General features: G+C 44.9%; 1 protein-coding gene across 5 annotated transcripts in view; it reads left to right on the top strand.

The window, feature by feature from the left end:
• LOC144768779 (C-terminal-binding protein 2) overlaps positions 1–19419 on the top strand; it is a 103763-nt gene that overhangs the window by 60365 nt on the left and 23979 nt on the right. For 3 of the 5 annotated variants that reach the window (XM_078652704.1, XM_078652706.1, XM_078652705.1), the window contains 6 exons: positions 2557–2652; positions 2771–2925; positions 3966–4110; positions 5606–5812; positions 10408–10622; positions 11223–11353. In XM_078652704.1, the coding sequence (XP_078508830.1) occupies positions 2604–2652; positions 2771–2925; positions 3966–4110; positions 5606–5812; positions 10408–10622; positions 11223–11353 (902 nt within the window). In that variant the 5' untranslated portion in view covers positions 2557–2603. Of the gene's footprint in view, positions 1–2556; positions 2653–2727; positions 2926–3965; positions 4111–5605; positions 5813–10407; positions 10623–11222; positions 11354–19419 lie in introns of all 5 variants that reach the window. The other 2 variants (XM_078652708.1, XM_078652707.1) reach the window with 1 other exon arrangement.

The following is a 19419-nucleotide window of genomic DNA, read 5'->3' as shown; positions in this document are numbered from 1 at the left end:
TCTGTTTTTTTTGGTGCGAAAATGAGTAACCACTGAAAAGCACTGTTTTTTTAAGGTATTGAAATCACTGGAAAACACTAAAAAAAAAAACCACCAGAATTTACCAAAAATAGAAACTGAAAACAGGAAAGCCTAAAAATGGTATACGCCTGCCGTTGTTAAAAGTTTGTCTCCTGGTGGTCCTTGCGTCATGTGACCCCCTTTCTCCATCTGCTGGAGGTGTGCTGTTTGTTTTATATATAGCACTGCAAGGCTTTTCCCTGTGCACTGTTAAGGGTTACTTGTCAGACATTGCAGCCTTCCTGCAGTTGCCTGACCAACTTTCTCTTTACAAGTCACATGTGACTTTTCATGAAAGGTTTACAGCATTTGTTCCCTTCTACCCCATTTATGATGCCCCAATGTGAGCTCAATCTGGTCTTCACATTTCTGATGTGTTCTCCCAATGAGCTCTGCTCCTCTTGACTCTACAAATGGTCGTCTTAGTGGCAATTACATCGGCCAGAAGGGTCAGCAAGCTTCAAGCTTTTTTAGTTCACCTTCCCTAAACCGGTCCTATGAGTGCGTGACTCCTTCCTGCCAAAGGAGTCACCCACTTCCATGTTGGGCAGATGTTCACTCTGCCTACCTTTTTATACCCCACTTCCTATCTCCAAGGAATAGTAGAAGCTCTATCTCCTGGACCTAAAGAAAGCTTTCGTTTTACATTTGATCATATCAAAGACCAGTGTATGGACGATCAGCTGTTTATCTGGTTCACTGGAGGGAAAAAAGGAAAGGCTGTGCAGAAGCAGATCATCTCTTGGTGGGTTGTGCTCTGCATTAAGGTATCCGCAGTAGGCACTAGCTAAAAAGCAGCCCTCTGAGGGCTTTTGGGCCCATTCCAACAGGGCTAAGGCCAGTACTACTGTGTTAGCACACAGGAGTAACTGTTCTGTATCTGTCAAGCCACTACATGGGCGTCCCTCCTCACGTTTTCAAAGCCCTCCTGCTTGGACAGTTGGGTCGGTCGAGACTGGCATTTTGCCTGTTCTGTCCTTCAGGACTTTTTGGTTTGAACCAGTTCGCAGACCCACGTCCTGGGAGGTATCTCTTCTAAGGTGAGGCTAGAGATCTCTATCAGCAGAACAAGTTAATTACCTTTGGTATTGCTCTTTCTTGTAGGGACTCTATCTAACCCGTGATTCCTCACAGACCTTCCTGCTCTGCTAGACGGGATTTTCACCCAGAAGATTCCATTAGAATCTGCACACTGGTCACAGTTGTTTTTACGTGTCTCTGCGTTTTTGGCGTGGAAATAGGTACAAAAGAAACTGATGTCAGTGCACCAGAGAGGTGCTTATATGGGCACCACAGTGTTTCTTCCAACACTGAGGCAGGACCATTCGATGCCACCTACTGGCGCTCGGAGGTACTGATCAAGATTTTCCAGAACCAGTCTAACTGCTGCGAAATATTTGAAGGTGAGGAATCTGCAGTTAAATACCTACCAGATAAGGCCTTACCCGAGGTAAGTAACTTGGTTTTAACTGCACACTTATTCTTAATATAGATCTGAAATGGCTGTTTTAACTAACACCGGACAGGTTTATTTTATTTTTACTTCAACTGCTTTCGGAATGAATTCAATTAAAATATGTTTATAAAAACGAATTTACTTTGTGAAGTGACAAGTTTACGGCTTTTTGGTCTGCTGCTATGAGCTACTTAGTGTATAGGATGGAAATAATTCTGTTGCACATTAAGCCCTAAAATGGAGGTGCACTGTTATTTGTGCTTCTGCATCTGAAGCACAGAAATATTTGCTTTACTTTTTCCTATGATACTTCCTTGTTTTTCATTATTCAGTACTGATTACGTTTAAAGTTGCAATTTAAACCTAGTTGCAACTTAAACCCATCACCTAGGTATAGGAGCAAAACTCTAGTAATAAACGGAACCACTAAACTTTTAAAAACAGATATGTGCTTAATAAAATTGTCAATCTTTTTCTTATTATATACATGATTGTTTCAGTAAATCTCTGAAGATCAATGGGGCTGTTATTTTAAAATACGCTAACCCTAATTTTAGCTTTACCAAATCATTTTTAGAAACAAAGTTGGTTTAAATGTTTGTCCACCATATGGAAGCCGTCTTTTCTCTTCTATGAATGAAACTAACAAGGTAGACCTAAGCTTTCAGCTGCGTGTCTTTTTTAAAGGTTTAGACCATTACTGCAGGTCCCAGAGCGGGCACTTGGTAACTAAAATGGAAAAGCTTTTCAGTCAGAGTTGGCTTAACTAGGACCTCTTTAGAGCATCTCATTTTCAACATAAATTAACAAATTGACCACTTTGAAGGGGATATTTTTAGATTGATGCAACCTTCAGTTTCCTCAAAAGCTGCCACCTCCGTGAATTCATGACTTGTCTTTGAATGTGCAACTGAATGTTTTGAATCGGTCGTTTTTGTTGTCAATAAGATGTCTTTTTAGTACTTGTACGTTTTGCACTGCCAGGGGCACTGTTGGTGGATGTGGGTTTCTATTCTGGACCCTTTACCTCTTTGTTACAGTGATTCCCAAGGGATTCTGGGAAGCAGCTGTCAACACCAGCCTTACCATGGACAAACACAAAGTGAAACGGCAGCGCCTCGACCGCATCTGTGAAGGTATGAGCTGCGCTCTTCGCGCCTCACTTACTCAATCTCTTTGTCTCTGTCACACTCTTCCCCCTCCCCTTTCAGCCTCGCACTTTGCAGCCAGTCACTGTGTGTGTGGTCTCTGCAGGGATCCGGCCCCCCATCTTGAACGGCCCGATGCCCGCCCGGCCACTAGTGGCTCTTCTCGATGGGAGAGACTGCACAGTGGAGATGCCCATCCTGAAGGATGTCGCGACTGTGGCGTTCTGTGATGCGCAGTCCACGCAAGAGATCCATGAAAAGGCAAGTACACATTGACATCAGTGAAGACCACATCATATCTTGCCATCATAATCTTTCTACCTCCCTTCTATGCCCCCTTTCCTCTCCCATTTCTGTGCCCCCTATCCTCTCCGTCCTATTTCCCCCGTGCCCTCTTTCCTCCCCCAGTGGCGGACTGTGTAGGTAAGTGCAGTGGGGTGAAAGTGACAAAACAACGGGATCGGGAATGTAAAATAAATAAAAAAAAACCTTGCGCTCTATGCGGCTAGCGCTAGGTAAGGGGTTTTATTTATTTATTTTACATTCCCTATCCCGTCGTTTTGTCACTTTCACCCCCTAACCCACTGAGCTTAACTGCACGGCCGCCACTGACCTCTCCCTTCCTGTGCCCTCTTTCCTCACCCCCTTCCTGTGCCCTCTTTCCTCACCCCCTTCCTGTGCCCTCTTCTCTCCCTTCCTGTGCCCTCCTTCCTTCCTCTGCCTTTTTCTGGTGCCCTCTTCCCCCTCCCACATCCTTTTCCAGTGCCCTCTAACCTCCTCCCCCTTCTCCGGTGACATCTTTCCTCCGCTCCCCCCCCCCATCATTTTCCGGTGCCCTCTCCCCCCTTTCCTACCCCCTATGCCCCCTTTCCTCCCCCACTGCTCTGACCCTTTCTTCCCCCTTACTCCTTCGCTGCCCCTCTTACCGTGTCAGCCCTCAAGTTACTTAAAACGTGGCAATACGCTGCTGCACCGTTGAAGGCCCTTCATATAGGTTAACTCAAGACCTTTCAGTTGTTTATTGCTCTTTTTGGATGTTTAACTAGTAGTATGAGGTGAAACATTTGCACGGACTGTGTTGATGTACAAAAATTTTAAAATAATGCAATACTATCAGAAATTGTGCCTCATTATGCTGCATAATTGCCTTTTCTTGCTGCATACTGTAGTAAGTCCTGATGCATAATTTGTACCGTATCTTCCGCATATTTCTAATGGCACTGCTTAAAACCAGCTCCAGCCGCAGTGTGAAATGTCTGTATAGAGTTTTCATTGCTACTTTCCTCTCCTCATTTCTGTAGGTGTTGAGCGAGGCAGTGGGGGCCTTAATGTATCACACCATCTCTCTGTCCCGTGAAGATCTGGAGAAGTTTAAAGCGCTACGAATCATTATCCGAATCGGCAGCGGATATGACAACATTGACATTAAATCAGCTGCTGAGTTAGGTATGGCACTCCAGTGGGTGTACCCTACCCAATCAATGTACAGTACAGATAATGAGTGGGAAGTGAGGTCTATTTGGGCTACAGTTTATCTTGAGAAGGTGAAACTCCAATATTTAAAGTAACAATCTATTAAACTTCAAATAACTATATTGCAGTATTCACCATTCGTATTGAGAAACTTTTTCCACCAATTGGTATTTACTCATCTGGGGCTGCTTCTAGGTATGGTTTACAGCATCCAGGCTCATAGGAGACCTCCGGATATTTAAGAGGCCACAATTGTTCCGGGTTTTTTCTCTCTTTTTTTTAAGATCAGGAGTGTATGATTAAGAGAGTCGCCAGCAAAACTTTGTCCACTTCTGATTTACGGAATCTCTTCCTCCACTGTGGCTCCACTAGTCCTTGCTGCACTTGTCATTTCTCTGGCTCAATAAAAGCAGCCCCTAGTAGAAGTCGTAGATATTCATTAGACTGTCTCAGTCCGTGTAGAGTTGGAAAGCTCAACCCTTGGAGATTAGTGAATACTGAGATAACTGCCTCAAATCTTTCACCCTGTAACAGGCCATGTTATTCATTAAAATCTAGCTTGTAGTACTCTAGAGCTGGCACCTTGATGGACTGTGGTATTAACTACCATCTAGCGAAAATGAGTAGAGAACATTCAGGGGGAAAGGATGAGATTGCTGCATTGAATAGTTAAAAGTCCTCATTGTTACCACTCAAATGTGGTAAACCGACATACGGTGAAGATTTAAGCTGTGGTTTGTCATGAATTATAAATGAACTCACTATTTATGACAGCAGTTAAAGTAAATTATTTAAATACGAAGATTGAAAGACGCCCAACTTCAAATGAACAGTTTTGGTTCTTCCTTGTGGTTTTGAAGATATTTGGTTATTGCTGAGAGGAATGATCTCCAACTTGACCAGGTCAGGCCCACCTGACGCTAAAGTATGCTGGGTCTGAAATGAGCTCCTTCTGCCCTGCTTCTGTTAGTCTTGTGTTGTAGAAGCTGTAGGACTGGGACCCTGGTTAAGAAAGACCAAGTCCAGTACAAACAGTAACCTTGTCTTGAAAAGCCGTTTTTGAGAACATAAGCGTAGCTCATAAATGAGGCGACAGCACAAAAAATTAAATGAGGCTCAAATCATCCTTTGGCTTCGCAGATTTGCTTTGGCTTCGCAGATTTGCTTTAGCTTGTGTATGTGACAGTCTTTCTAATGCTTTGCAGTCCCATTGTTTAAGGTTTACCGAGCCAAATGATCACAGGGCAAACCGTAATTAGGAGCGCAGTGTAGTTAACATAGTTTCCATGCATGGGGTTGAAAAAAAAAGGTTTCTGAGTAAACGTAAGGGTGCATGGCTCCCATACAAATGCACACATAAATGGCGGCTACTGCTGAAACCGACACACTTTCTGGTGTTCGTATATGCCTTGCAGAGGTTAGAGGTAATTTTCTAGGTGAAGTTTAATTGTATCCTTTGTTCACATAGGCATCGCTGTGTGTAACATCCCCTCGTCATCTGTTGAAGAAACTGCTGACTCTACGCTATGCCATATCCTGAACCTCTATCGACGTGTTACATGGCTGCATCAGGCCATGCGTGAAGGGAATCGTGCATCCAGTGTGGAGCAGATACGAGAAGTGGCCGGAGGGGCTGCCCGGATTCGTGGAGAGACTTTGGGCATCATTGGCCTTGGTAATGTACACTTTGGATAGTACTCAACTGCTCTGGTGCCCCTACAAGTTTGTGAACAATAAATATGACTTGCCCACTGGGTATTGCAAGTCCCTGGTGTAGGAAGCTGGCTCTTTATATAGTGGACCAACATGAGGTACACTGTAAAGAGTCCATGCAAACCCCAGTTGACTGACAAAGGCACGAATGATAACCCAAATGTTTTTTTTTTTTTTTGGTAGTGTGGGCTAGCAGTTAAGCTTATCAGAAGGCAGTGATAAGCATTTATTGCACAAACAGAGGCAGTAAGTGAGACACACATCCAATAAAGGAATCCGACACCCAGTTTATAAAAATAGCAGATTTTTATATGAATTTAGATACCAAGATCATCTGAATTAGGTAAGTACTTTTTGAGATAAGAATGTTTACAGTTCTAAAAAGTTCACACTTGGTGCAATTTTTGGAGAGGTAATATTATCCTATGGGTTTAAAACATATATTGCATTTGAGAAGTTATCAGGGACTTATGGGACACTTCTCCTGGACTTAGGATGAGTATGGGCCAAGGATCAAGGCCACACCAACAGGTCACCTTGGGCCGGACTTCGGCGTGTTTCGGCATCGGGTGCCCCGTTCACTTCAATGGGGAACGGTCTGATCAGAAAGAGGCTGCAAGCTGGGACTGGAAAGCAAGTCAGGTTGAACCTTCCGGTTTGGAGGTGCTCCGGCACATAGGTACATTTTGTCTACTTCTCAGGCTGTGGAGCTTGGGTGCAGTGGTGCTTTTAAGTGTCTGGTTCCTGCTCATGTTCGAGGGGGCCTGCACAAAAAACCTGCAGGTGGCAACTGGAAGTCCAGTCTCTGCAAACCCAAGGGTGGGCTCAGCCTTTGAGGTTCTCAGGACCCCGTTGACAGTCATCTCTTTCGGACTCTGGCTATGGGGCACAGGTGCTTTGAGATGTCTGGTGGTGGTGGTGGTGGTTGGAGGCTCATTCTGTCTTGGTTGCTGCAAGGGGTCAGTACTCTGGATATTGGTGCTTTGCTGCTCTGGTCGGTCCTGGCATCCCCACACTTGGAGGGAGGACGGATCTGACCTGTGGGAGCATGATGACTTTTTCCTGGGCCGCTACAACTTGGGTAGTCCCAGTAAGCGGCAGGATGTTGAACCAGACCTTGCTTCTTTTGATGCCTGTGGCTGTAGGGGAGTAGCTCCTGTACTCCAAGGGAGTTCTCTGGCGATTTATGAAGCCTTGACAGCGCTCTTGGTTTCTTGGAGTTTGCACAGCGGTTGGACAAATTGGTTTCTCCACGAAGGGCAGGTGCAGCTGGCATGGTTGGTGCCAAGTCAGTCGATGCTCCTCTGTTCTACGGTCAGCAAACTTCTCAGGTCCTTGCATCAGGGGTGCCACCTAAATACTGTATTTAGGGCTGTTAAATGGAGTGTCGGGTAGTAGCCAATGGGCTACCTACCTTTAAAATGACTACACCCTCTATATGACCACTTGCTGTAGGAAGTGGGCATAACCCAAGCCAGAGGACCTAATTAGAGGCCTTCCATGGCCACAGTGCCCTTGGTACCATTTACAAGGGACTGACCTGTGGCCAAAGCGTGCTAATTGGGGTTTGTCTTGATGCAGTTTTAGGGAAAGAACATAGGCCCTGGGTACCTGTTTGGCAGGAACCCAGGGCACACTCAGTCAGATTAGATCAGCAGTTTAGCAAAAAGTGGGGGCAACCATGCAAAAAGATCGCACTTTCTTACAGGTTCTCAGTCCTTTAAATAGTTTTTTGAACATCCAGATGGGGAATGGTCCCCGCGTAGATCAGTTTTTGAAAGAGACCTCGGATGGATTGACACGAAATTGTGACCTTCTAGGTAGAAATGTGAAGTGTCCTCCCTACCGTCCTGCCTCTGAAACTGTAAAAGGCTTTTCTCGCTTCCTATCCTGACAGATACAATCTGAATTAAGAAAGCTGCTTCTCTGGGCAACAGATTTAGTTCACAGTTGTGTATTGATTCTTCAGTATTTCCCTAAAATCAGAAATTACAGGTATCTTGAACGACACGTTAGAGAGAGGTTTCATGTAATCTGTATTGCTGACAGATGGACCCGGATTATGTTGTATTGAAGGTCAACGCTTCCTAATTGAATTACATAACGTAGTTTCTTGATATGTCAAGGGCTTTTGTACGTGATAAAGTCACTATGAAGAAAGTCTCTTCCAGTTCAAAGAATACTAAGATTTTGTGTAAGGGTGCCTTGTCTCTTAACATCTGCTTGCAGTCATTGGTGAGAATCTAATATGAATGTTTCATATCTCAAGAGCTGGACTGTTCAGCTCCGGGCTGTCTAGTTGTGATGAACGATCCTCCCTTCGCTCCAGGATAGCAGATCCTGGCTGCAATGTAACTAGATATAACATGCCATAGACAGCTGTAAACGATCAGCGGGCAGATGTAAAAGATCATGGTCCAGAATTCCTGAACCACCTCATAGTGGGTGGGTTTAGTGCAGATTTGTCAGGCATTTGGTGAACACACTACAAAGATTTCATACCAAAAGGTCTGATAATCGGTCAAGTTCACTAAGAAGCCGAAAAATTCCAGTGTGTGATAACTGATATATAGAAAGCAATAGCCTGAATGCATAAAGTTAGCAGGAAATTCACAAAGTGCTTTCCTTGGCCTTCTCATTTCCTTACTCAACGCCAAATCACTCTGATATACTTTCCTCTTTTTGCATTAGAGTACCAACTTTATGCTAATGACAGATCCTTTTCTCATTTCTCAATTTTTTTTTCTTTCACCAATGCATCAGTCGTAGGTGTCTTATTGTTTCACTCCTGTCTACCACTGGATGGACTTGCACTTCCTGATGATAAACTTTGCTAAAACAGAGGTCCTGCGCTTTCCCTTCTTGCCCGTTCTTATCTCAGACTCCAGTCAATTTTCTCCTGATAAAATACACTTCACCATCCTGCCAAAACCCTTGGGATTTTGCGAAAAAATGTAATCCCTTTTATAATTTCTTTATTTCGGTCAGTTTGACCATAAAAGTACCCTTAAAATATTCTGAAATATTAAAACGTGATATAAGGTGTTATACTAAAGGAATGTACTAATTTGTAGCTCAAGAAATAATTAACAAAGGGGCTTAACTAATTACTATCAAAGGATTACATAAGAAATGCCCGATGTCAAAAACACATTGGTGGATCTATATACCAACTCATGGGTTATTCCAATTGTTCATTATCTGTATTCATATCCAGCATCAAGTTCATACATGGCTAAAGAAAACAGCAATAGGTTAGATCAACACATGGAGTGAAATATTGTTATAGTAAATTGATACTACCAAGGAAAATCTTCAATACGTGCAAGTTAGAGGACCATATTTGTAACAATAGAAAGTTATGAAAATAATATTGCTAAAGAACAAGAACCAAGCCCTGATAAAAAGTTAATGTACTCCTAAGAATATATATTCTCTTGAAACCACGTGCAACCAGTACGGCCATAGCAGTATAATATATTCAAGATCTGCCCACAGATAGTACCTGCTGCTATAACTCATCAGTTCACTGGTACTTTAACTACACAAGCTGGACTGCTACAAGAGTCTGCTCACAGATTTACCCTGATGCTAATTTGCTCTACTTGACAAAGTTAAACCTCAATGTTGAAGAGGTGGGGGTATGCCCGGGAGATTATATAGGGTTCTTATAACAATCTGGTTCTCCGCTCAGAGCAAAGCCATGCACAGACCACTGAGGCTTGAACCTAATGCAGTAATTGGCAATGCTCCCAACTGCCTGTCAATCGCTATGTCTCGCCATACTCTAATCTGGAACTTAAAATGAGAAGCTTCAATCTGCTAGCAGTACCAGGCTGCACTCTGCTGCTTCCAAGTTCGATCACTTCACTTTCACTGTACTTTAAATGCAGCAGTGAACAGAAAAAAAACAAAAAACAAGTCGGAAATAGGAAGTCAGGAGTTGGTCCCTATAAAATCCCTTATCAGAGAGGTGGGTCTAATTATACATTGAAGTCTACAGTCCCTAGCTTCCAGGTTAGACACCTGTCTCTGCTAAATAGATGGTCAACAGAAGTGGATGCATGGGTTGCTGTTCCTGGACCGTCCCCATCTGCCGGCTCCGGTATAAGAACTATCTATACTTTAATAATGTCTAGCAGGCGACATGTCCCAGTCTTACCCGGGTCCACCGGACTCGCGTCTTGGGTCATCAGCTCCACCACATTCAGGGTGGCACGGTCCGTGCTCCCACTCCCCGCACCTCACCCCCCCTCCCCTACATGTACAACATCTGCTATTATATGTTTGAGTCTGTCCTGTGGGTGTTACTTGTTTGCTGAGTTTATTCTCCTGTTTTCTTCCATAGAATAAATGTTGTACTACCCTCAAAAAAGCTCAACTTTTCCTTGGTCCAGCAGGTGTCTGTCTTGCACTGTTGGAATGTATGATTCTCAGTACGGAACCTATTTGTGTGGCTTTCAGGATGGTTTTTGGTAGTCTTGTTTGTGTTGTCCAAGGCTTCAGAGTTCTATGCACCTTTCCTTTCCCACTCTTTACATGGTGCCTCTTTTGCAGGTCGTGTTGGTCAAGCTGTCGCACTCCGTGCAAAGGTCTTTGGCTTCAATGTGATCTTCTATGACCCATACCTTCCGGATGGGGTCGAACGCTCGCTGGGACTTCAGAGGATGGGGACACTGCAGGACCTCTTGGTGCATAGTGATTGCATTACCCTTCACTGCAGCCTGAATGAGCACAACCATCACCTCATCAATGACTTCACTATGAAGCAGGTGATTGCTCTAGCACTGCTAAATGCTTTTTGTGTACATCTAATGATGCCACTTGTGTCTTTGGAATGCCTATTTATCTGCTGTCCTTCTCCATATAAATATTACCTACCTGTCTGATCAATGCTTGCTGCTTAGTGCATCTTTCCTAAGTGTGCCACGGCTCAGCATCCTCCCATCAACAGTCCTCTTACATGATGCTTCTTCCCTCTATGTACCTCTTGCTTGATGAGTTTTCCTCTGCATGTCTCCTCTTTGCTGTCACTTCCCGTTTGCTCAGCTGACTCTCCTTCAACATGCTCAGCCTTACCCCATTCCTCTTCCACAAGCTGCCCCTTCCCTTGGCTGGGTTTGTAGCTCAGACTCCCTCTTCCTCTTAAACCTTTCAGTCCACTCCTCACCAAGCCCACACTGCATACCTCTGGGGTCCGTCACCTTCCATTGTTATGCTTTTTCTTTTGCTACTATTCCTGTCTTGGCCCTCCTACTTGACACACCTTCCTCAAGCAAGCTTTTGTCACAGTGACTGCTCCTCGTGGTGCCTCATGCTGGCATATAGATTCTCATAGATGCCTTACCTGAATAAGTGTTCCTTCCTCTCAGATGCGCCAAGGCTGTTTCCTGGTAAACACAGCGCGTGGAGGGCTGGTGGACGAGAAGGCTTTGGCACAAGCTTTGAAGGAAGGGCGGATTCGGGGTGCTGCTCTAGATGTGCATGAATCGGAACCATTCAGGTAAGAATTGTTTTTACACAGACCAATTTGGAGAGGTTCATGTTTGCTGGTGGAGCAAAAGTCGACCGGCACGTGGGATCCCAAGATATGGTGAAGGAACAGGAATATGTGGATTGGGGAGGGATAATCTGGGTTGAGACAAGACAAAGTACAATAAATAACCTCTCAGGATAGACTCTGCATTATGTTTCCTGAGGTGGAAGATCGAAGTGATTTTCCAACAAAACACAAAATTAGTACCTTGAAAGATGCAACCATGAGAAGATGTTGGTATGAATATCATTTTGCATGATTGTCTAGCTCAGCTGTTTAGTCAGTATCTTTAGTGCTTCATTACGTACACTGACATCATTTATGGCAAATTCCTTCCCTTTAAGTTCAGGTGTTTGGTGCTGTGCACCTCCGTTTAAAAGATTAAAGTGTTCCCTTGTCCGCTGGTAAAACGGTGCACTAAGTAGATGTAACTAGCTGGCTCAGTATATGGTATACCATTAGATGGTTCTACGGTGCACAAAGTCCAGAGATTCCTCCAAAAGTGTACAGGGCTCAGTGTAAACCCAAAGTGCTCTATTTGTGGTAGTGTGTGTGAGCAGCCATAGGCCTAACACAGAGGAGTTTAAGACCTGACACACGGCTCAAAAAGGAGATTCACACCAATTTTCAGTTTTATGTTAAGATCAAGATATACGTTCTACGGTAAGTGCATTTTTCATATGTAAGACTTTTCACTTTAAAAAGTCGAAACAGTGCAATTCTTCAGTTCAGCAATGTTAATCTATGGGATGAAAACAAGAATGTGGTTTTTCAGTTTATACCACTTACAGTTCCAGTCTTCGGGGTTTCAAGTCAACACCAGTCCAGGTTCAAATGGGCATGTAGTTGCAGCACAGGGGTGGCTGGGTGCAGGGGTCAAATTCAGGATCGGGTGCCCAATGTTAACCAATGGAGAACGTGGGTGATTGAAGACTCACTGCCCACAGGTTAGTAAAGCGGTGTCGGGTGTTGATCTCCTTTAAGTTAAGTCCAAGGGTGGGCGGGGGCCACAAGGCAGCACCATTCTTCCATCCTCGGAGGCACAGGGGCAACCAGGTGCAGAGTGCCAACATCGCGTTGGGCGCCCAATGTAATCCATAGGGGGAGATATTTTTTAAACTAAGACTGCAGGCATCGGTCAAGAGGCAAGGTGAAGAAAACCCACAGCTGCCCAGGTAAGTAGACATGTTCAGGGATGTAGCGACACAGTTGGTCAAGCTCTCCAAAGCCCCGGGGCTTTGTTGTAGGCATGTCCTTGGCTGTCGGAAATCAGTTTACCGGGCAGGTTGCCGTTGGAGGGAATCTTAGAATTGTGGCTGCAGGGGTCAACCTACGGTGGACTCTGGCTCAGAACTGCTGGGAAACTTTCTCTGGACTGGTGGGCCACTTGGACTCTGGTCGTGGGCGTCTGGAGCAGTGGTTTATCCGGTGGGCGGATTCGCGGTTCCTCAGGCAGAGTTATTTTTCTACTTTGGAGTCTTTCTTCTGGATAGGTTCGCTGTCCATAGGAGATTTGGAGTCTTTATAGAAGGCAGGCAGTCATCCCAGGGTTTTGGAAGTTGCTGGGCCTGCAAGACGAGTCATCTTTTTGTAGCAGAGGCGAAAGACAGCAGGCAGGCTGGCAGGGCTGGAGTATAGTCTGTAACTGACTGGTCCTTCTTCTCTTGTGCTGGGCAGCTCTTGGTGTTCGGGCTTCCTAGGTTGTTTTAGATCTGATTTGAGGGTCTGGGGGAGCCATCTAAATTCAGGAGCTTTACGGCGGAGTAACCGGTAGGGACCAATGGGTTTCTTACCTGGGGTGTCTACACCCACTATTAAGTCACCCTCCTATGGCGGGGGGGGCATAGCCCTAGTCCTGATTGGAGAAGTCCCACCCTCTTCAAGTTGGTGGACACTGACAAATGTGCTTTACTTCAACTCCACCGATTGTATCTCGACCATCGGACCCGAATTTAGTTTGTGGACAAATGCTGTCATTTGGAGACTGCGAACATAACCGCGATTCCTGTACAAAACGCCGATCCAACAACTCGAAGTCTTGGACGGCTGGGTCGGCACCCAAATACCAAGTATGAGTGCCGACTGTCTGATTCTTACATTGTTCAGCGTCGTGGGCAACTAGCAAGCCCTGTTTTTCTCTGTAAGAGAGCATGGTCCTGATGAGAACTCTCTAAACACCTCTGAGTTCGAAACGCGTAGACTGCTATATGAGCCATAAGAGTTTCCTAATACTCCCAATTGTTTTAAATTTGACAAATAATTTGATCTATGGTTTTTGCTTTGAATAATACATTTGTAATGTAAATAATCTGTTGTGTATGCATGTGAGAGATGGTATGAGTGAAGTCTGGACTTGTGGTTAGTATGAATAGGAATGTATAGGATTTTGTGAATTCTGATTAAAGTAATGTATGTTTTGTATAGGAATGTTTTCTAAATGTTAAATTGGTGAAAATTTAACCAGAATGAATAAGAAATAAATGTTGATAATAAAAAGATTCAATCTAGAAATAAGGTAGTTAGGAATTTGTAGTACAAATAAGGTGAACAGTATTGGCAATTTCTTTGTTTTGACTTCATATTTAAACCTAGCATTAGATCAATTACAGGTAAAGGAAGCATGGGTAAAAGCTTTGACAATTCATAGACTTACGATAACCTGTTTCAAGCAATTGATCATTAAATCGGGAAGCTTTCAAGAAAAGTTTGTTCATTACGTGTTTCCATCTTGTGAAATCATATTGTGCTAAGACTATCTTAAGGCAGTGGACAAGGTCACTCATAAGGTATATAATTGCTTGTATGCACTTTTGTTTATACCTATAGTTGTTTAGATGCCTGTAGGGAATTGGCTTCTGAATAAGGAGATCTCTCAGAGCAATTGTTCTTGGGTATGAGTTTTATTGAACTCTTTTTAAAAGAACAGTTAAATGAAATCCTCCAGTCTCTTCTTGTCACTGGACTGACGTTGTGGGGGTATCTCCTTGGACTGCAGTTCGGGTGGTGCCTCTGGAAAACAAAACACAGAAGTCGGCGGGAACCGGAGTCAGTGGCTTATTTCCGACCTTATAGGAATGACACGGGAGGGCAGTGCTGGGGATATTTCCACCTTGAGAAAAAACCGTCACCAGTGATCAGAAATTTCCTATTTACAGGGGAAATTATCCAAACTAAGCTTAAACTGTGTTTGAGGCCCGCCTCCTGCCTAATCCCCTCAAACACTCTCGTACCTGTGAGAGCCACGCTCCTCCTGGAACGTGGCTGGCTTCTGCGTGGGATATTTGTGGGCTCTTCTCTCCTCGTCTTGTCACACCTGGATCCACTTACTCTGTTCGGGAGTCGGTTCTAGTTTTCCTTTTGGTCTGGACTATGGTTTCCCGGCGAAAAGCTTGGCGTTTTCTCTCGCTTCCTTGGACCCACCCTGCTTGTTAAAGATACAGGTTTTGACGTCGTTGTCAACTGACAGGCAGGGCTTACTGATTGGAGGTCCCAGATGACGTAGTCCATGGAGGTCGAGCTGGATTCCTGGAACATCGCTTCCTTAAAGGGTCCATCGCTGTTCTCGGTAAGAGCAGTGTGTGAATGAAACGGCTGCAAAAAAAGAGGTGAGAGCATGAGGAGGTAAGTTGTCATTGTCTGGGTCATTAAGGTGCATGTTCAGGGGGGATCCCTCCGTTCTGTCACAATGCCCTTTTATGAGAAAGTGCAATCTTTCTTGCATTGGTATGCCCCCACTTTTTGCTGAACTGCTGATGTGCTTTGATTGAGTGTGCCCTGGGCTCCTGCCAACCATGTACCCAGGGCCTGTGTTCCTTCCCTAAAGCTGTGGTGAAACAAAACCCAATTGGCATCTCTGGCCACCTATCAGCCCCTAGTAAATGGTACCCTAGGTACTCCGGGCATGGTGACAAGAGAAGACCCCTAAGGGCTGCAGCACTTATTGTTCCACCGTCAGGGGCCCTGTACCCTGACACCCACACACTACCTTTGCAGACTGAGTGTCTAAGTACAGAACTAAACAGAGTCGACATGGCACTCATCCCTGTGTGCCATGCCCACAAACCCTAGTACCCTGGCCTACAGCAGTCACCCCTCTGGCTGGGTGCCCTATGCCAGTGATATGGGCCCTGGTGCATGAGCCCTGTGCCCCTACAGTACTGGGACCTGAAGTCCAGTGCCCAAAGACCCTCCTCGACGAACCAGACTAAGCCTGCAGCCTCAGAACCAGGACCCCTCCAACCGCCACCAGCCGAGGGTAAGATTTCCCGACACCCTGGCACCCTGCGGCTCCCTGTGCCTTCCTTTGGGGGTAACTAGCTCTTCTCCAGGATCCCAACTTACCTCTTGAAGTGGTAGTCGCACCTGAAGAATCACCGTCCCAGGGTTTGTTCCCTTTTCACCTTTCCCATTGAATAACATTGAGCGCCCGACGGCTCAAAAGCACCCTGCACCCAGCCGCTCGAGTGCCTCTGGCAGTGCAACCTTTGCCCTATCCTACTTCCCTATTTGCCCTGAACAAGTGACCAGGAGCTCAGCTCCCACAGCAGTGTGGCCTGCTAGCCAGCAGCCACCAACCACCAACCGAAGGCCCCCTGCCCCTCATTGGCTAACATTGGGCCTAACTACCTCTGCACCCGGCTGCCCATGTGCCGCTGAGGGTTAACAAACTGTACCTACCTGACCCTGGGGGACCCCTGAGTCAATGCCCAGAACCTTAACTTCACCAGCCGAGTACTCACCTGGAAACCGGTAACTCACTTACCTGCCATTGGATAACATTGACTGGTTTGACTCAAAAAATCTTCTAAGTGTGAAGTTTTGAAAACTTAAAATATTCCTATAAAATCAGCCGAGTAACGAAGTACTCACCTGTGATCAGGAGAGAAGCCAGTACTGTACCTTGTAGTCCAGTATTGGACCACAAAAGTAATCCGAACCGGGTTCACCATTAACCTGTATTTTCTCCATAGGAATCCATTGTCTGCTTTTCTATGAAATTTCTTCTGTCTACTTTTGAAAACTTTAAATATTCTTTAAAATTCACACATACTTCTGAAATGTAATTACTCACCTGCCTTAAGTAGAGATCCCAGTGATGGACCTAGGAGCTCAGTACTGGATTACAAAAGTGACGAGAACATACTTTACCTGTAACCTGAATTTTCTCCCATTGGATAACATTGCCAGATTTTCACTGAAAAGTTTGTGTGAACTTTTGAAATACATTTTTATTCCTTAAAAATCATTTCAATAACCAAAACGTTTTTACTAAACTGTTTCCAGCTTAGACCCCAGGACTGAATCTAGGATCCAGTCTTGGATTTACAAAAGTAATCTGCAAAGTAATCAACTGTGATTGTGTTGAAAAAACCCATTGAGCTCAATGCTAAATTGTGTGTAGAACTGTGTTGCCTATTGCAACCTCTGTACCTATTGTGTTTACAAAGTCATTGCTTTTCTGCAAAGCAATAACCTGAGATTACTCATCACTGGGAAAAGTATATTTTGATACCTCTTGGTTCTAAAAATAAAACAACTATATATTTTGATATAAAAACAATTGGCCTGGAGTTCAGTCCTTGTGTGTGAAACCTTTTGCTGATTGAGTGTGTACAACAAATGCTTTACACTGTCCTCTGGTACTGCTCGACCAAGCTACCGCTTTTGAGAGTAAGGTCAGCCCTGACTTTAACCTCTGTTATACCTCTGGGGTTGGTGGCCCCAGAGGTATATTGCACCTTACTTTGGTCCAGTACATATAGAGCCACTTTCTCACACCTTTGGCAAATTAGACTAAGGAAGTGGAGACATGGATGCTTTGTGAAACTGCTTCTGAATCTGTCTCTCACCTTGAATATTAGCATTTTTTGGGACAAGACATGTATTACTGGTTGCAGCTGGCCTTTTGCTATATTAATCTTTCTGGATTCACATGCTGTGCGTTATTCCGCCATCTAGAGGTTGGGTCCTGAACTGTATATTTCCTTTTTTTTTTTTTCCCCCCGCCATTGGGTATGGGTTCAGTGGCGGTAGCTCCAGGACAAACCTGAAAAGGTTTATTTTTTAATTTTTAAAAATTTTCTTTAACAGATATAGAGACCGGAGAAAACTGATGAAACCCCATTGAACACCGAAGATGATCACTGGTTTTACACAGAAGAGTTTGGAGTTTTCAACCCTAGCAGACCGCATGGCTGAAGAAAGCTGTTAGGGCATGGAGCACACGCTGTTCAGGTTCTATCCTAAATGCCACTGCAAGTTTGCACATAAAGCCATCAAGTCTGCAAATTGTGTATGATCGGGACTACAAGCTGGAGGGCTGCAACAACTTAGCCGAATTTCTACCAAGACCCTCAAAGTAAGAGAAGAACATAAGCGAGCACACTAGGCCATAGCATAGTAGCAGACCCCCCCGGCAGGGCATAGAAGCCCTACAGCAACGGCGATGTCGAAATGGCACAGATTCCAGCATCAAGGCACCCAATGCAGATAAGCCTATTTTGAGGTCAAAGACGCAGAGGTCAAATACTCTTCAGATCTAAATGCAGAGCTACCACAAGAGGCAAACCCTTGGAACCAGCCTCGGCCCTGAAGGGGCATTGAGAACTCAGGAGGGATAAGGCATCCCCTGAGGGGTACGCTTCAGCATTGAAAAAGAGCTCACCAGCGGTCAAAGCAGAGAACAAAGCACTGAGTGGAGAGGTGGAACCTCAAGGCTGAAATGGAGGCCTTCTTCAAAAAGGGCGAGTTTTACTCCTTAAAGGATACAGGATGGCACTCGGACACTTAAAGAAAACACCAATCAAGTTTGAAGGAGACAATTTCTCCCAAGTGTACTGGACCAGGGAAGGGAATCCTTCAAGGAACCAGCCACGTCGAAGGCTGTCAACCCATGTTTGGTGAAGGACTGGCACCTTACACAGGACCCCTTCTACATACAGGGATTAGTGGTTGCTGATTCCATCATCCTGTCCACATCACAAAAACAAGCCAATTCACCTGCGTCACTGGGCTCACCACCCTTAAGCAGTGACACCTTGTGGGCAGGAAGATTCAGCTGTTGGCAGCGGTCTAGTTGAGGATTGCCAACTTCAACTTCCTCTTGAACCGGTATGCCTAACAGTTGAAGGAGATTGAGTCTCCTGCAACTCCTCCCAGAGCAATATCAGAAGAAAGGGAAAGCACTTGTCCGAGAAGGAAAGACTATCAGCAATACCTGGCTGAACTCAGCCCTAAAAGCTAGACACTGTGCAGCACAACGATCAGGAGGAACGCCTGGCTGACTGTATCTGGGTTCACGTAGGTGGTGTAGGCTACTTTGGTGAATATGCCGTGGAAGGGGAGGTATTTTTTTTTCCGATCGCCAGTGGGCGAATTCTTGCAGAGAGTGGTGAAGCAGCTAAATCAGAGAGGAGCAGGCCACACCAGCAAGATACTCAACAGTGCCTCCGTCCTTTTGCTCAACACTTGTAGGGGGTCAAAATCCGAGATTCCTCAGGGAGTAGCAATTCTGTAGTAGGGGATCTCAGTCTATAGTCATAATCTTGTGAATAGTCCCGCCCGGAGCACTCAAAATAGTCTCTTGTTTTCTTCTTCTGCAGTCCTGCATAGACACTTAAGGAAAAATCTAAGACAAATAATGCAGCCTAAAACTACGAAGCTACATTGGCCAGCACTTCCTCTCGAAGTTAAGAAGATAGCCAAATAATATTACATTTTACACACATTGTAAAGTTTCACTCCTAGAAAAACTCCCCTTCACGAAAATCCTTTGTCATAATAGAGAGGAAGAGTTGGACAGACAAGCCCCATAGGCTGCCATTACGTGTCTGGAAAAGGGATACCGTGCCTTTAAGGAACTCTCCAGAGACCCACGGTATCCCAGGAAAGGCAATTTACTTTCAGTTCTTTTTTCTGGCTCCTGCTAGCAAGACCCCGGAGCATTGAGCTCTACCTTTTTGGGTATATCTTCAATTTTTGGAGCTTTTCCAGTGATTTGAGTGTTTCACTCGACGTCTGGGGTCTTCCTCTTC

This window comes from Lissotriton helveticus, chromosome 7, assembly GCF_964261635.1.
Source record: "Lissotriton helveticus chromosome 7, aLisHel1.1, whole genome shotgun sequence".
In the NCBI taxonomy this organism is placed as follows: domain Eukaryota; kingdom Metazoa; phylum Chordata; class Amphibia; order Caudata; family Salamandridae; genus Lissotriton; species Lissotriton helveticus.
Note: the sequence above shows the minus strand (reverse complement) of the source record. Positions and strands in the feature narration are given on the sequence as shown.